Source organism: Penaeus monodon, chromosome 21, assembly GCF_015228065.2.
Source record: "Penaeus monodon isolate SGIC_2016 chromosome 21, NSTDA_Pmon_1, whole genome shotgun sequence".
NCBI lineage: Eukaryota > Metazoa > Arthropoda > Malacostraca > Decapoda > Penaeidae > Penaeus > Penaeus monodon.
In genome coordinates, this window is record NC_051406.1 from 14820759 (window position 1) to 14822349 (window position 1591).

Consider the following 1591-nt stretch of genomic DNA (forward strand, 5'->3'; position numbering starts at 1 on the left):
CAAGTAGGTTAAAAAGGAAGCTCCAATCTATGTTTTTGGTGGCAGCATTAAGTATTGATATGTTTTATATAGATAGGGTAAATGAATTGAATAAGATGTCCATAATATAGCTAGTTTTTATTTCATCAAATGAAAATCCATATCTTTATTACTAATGAGGAACTTCTTGTTAATTACTATAGGATAGTGGAACATCTACATTACAAAGGAATCAGTATGAGAATTATTGTACTTATGCAATAATTTTTCAAACCATAATAAAATATGAATGAGAAAAATTGAAGCAAATAAAATAGAATTATATATAAGGAAGGTGAGATTTCTTAATAAGATGCTTCCTTAAACTAACCATCATTTCCCTTTTTTCAGTCATGATGTATCTTTGTCAGAAGAGGAGGATGTATTGACTTAAGTCTAATATGTTTAATCTTTTAACTTTTCTAGCAAGATGGATTACTTTGTGCACAGCACTGCCTTAACAACCTGCTTCAAGGACAGTACTTCAATGCTGTAGACCTCGCAGAAATAGCCCAAGAAATGGACCAAGCAGAACAGCGGCACATGGCTGAGTTTGGCATGCAGACAGAAGACTTCAGACGATTTATGGAGGTGCGTGAGACAGCTTTCAGAACAGTTCTTAATGAAAAGGAGATATGCAGTGATTAGACTGAACTACAGTTTTCATGCATTATGTATTGGCTTGCTCTTTAGCCAAGTGTTTTGCAGCTTAGATCAGGAAAAAACAAAATAATCATAAATGTATTCTTGGATATCATATTCAGATTTTTTGAGGAATGGGAAAGATTGCAAAAAATGCTCATACCTTTTCAGCAACCATCTGTGAATATGGATGACACTGGGATGTTTAGCGTCCAGGTGATCACTTCTGCGTTGAAGCTGTGGGACCTTACGCTTGTTCCCTATGAGTCATCCAGTAATTTAGCCCAGAAGGCACGAGGCAACCCCACGTGAGTCAGATGGTGTTACTTTTTTCCCAAAGATTTTTTAGTGGCTGCAGTAATACCTGGAGGTGGTAAGTCTGTGTAGGAATGTTGGGTTTGAGTTTACAGGACCAAGATACTTTAATTGTGATAATTATTATATATGGAGTTCCTCGTCTTGTTTTTTTATGATTTGTCTATGAAGAAGATGTTGGTATTACTGTGTTATATTAAGTTACATGAGGTACTTTTAAATAGGTGTGAATCTTTTGATAATATTTTTTATGGTCTTTTTCTGTTATTCATATTTGACTTATTTTATGGTCTTTTGCCTCCTATGAATGAATATGAAAAAAGTAGAACTAAACCATCAAATTCATTAGCATCCCATTATATTGATTAATAGTCATCATATTTTGTCATTAGGGATCAGCAGGCTTACATCTGTAATTTCAAGGAACACTGGCTGACTATGCGAAAGCTAGGCTACCAGTGGTTTAATCTCAATAGCCAGCTGCCCTTCCCAGAACCCATCTCTGACACATACCTGGCACTCTTCCTCAAACAGCTTCAGCATGATGGTGAGTGAGAGTTTGTGTTGTTTATTATTTTGGTATTCCCTGCTAAAGGAAGGCAGGCAACATACCCTC

At 35.7% G+C, this 1591-nt stretch overlaps 1 protein-coding gene across 2 annotated transcripts in view; it reads left to right on the forward strand.

Moving 5' to 3' along the window:
* Positions 1 to 1591, forward strand: part of LOC119586261 (ataxin-3-like) — an 8958-nt gene that overhangs the window by 2835 nt on the left and 4532 nt on the right. For both annotated transcript variants that reach the window (XM_037934969.1, XM_037934970.1), the window contains exons 2-4: positions 445 to 609; positions 832 to 968; positions 1368 to 1522. In XM_037934969.1, the coding sequence (XP_037790897.1) occupies positions 445 to 609; positions 832 to 968; positions 1368 to 1522 (457 nt within the window). The remainder of the gene's footprint in view (positions 1 to 444; positions 610 to 831; positions 969 to 1367; positions 1523 to 1591) is intronic.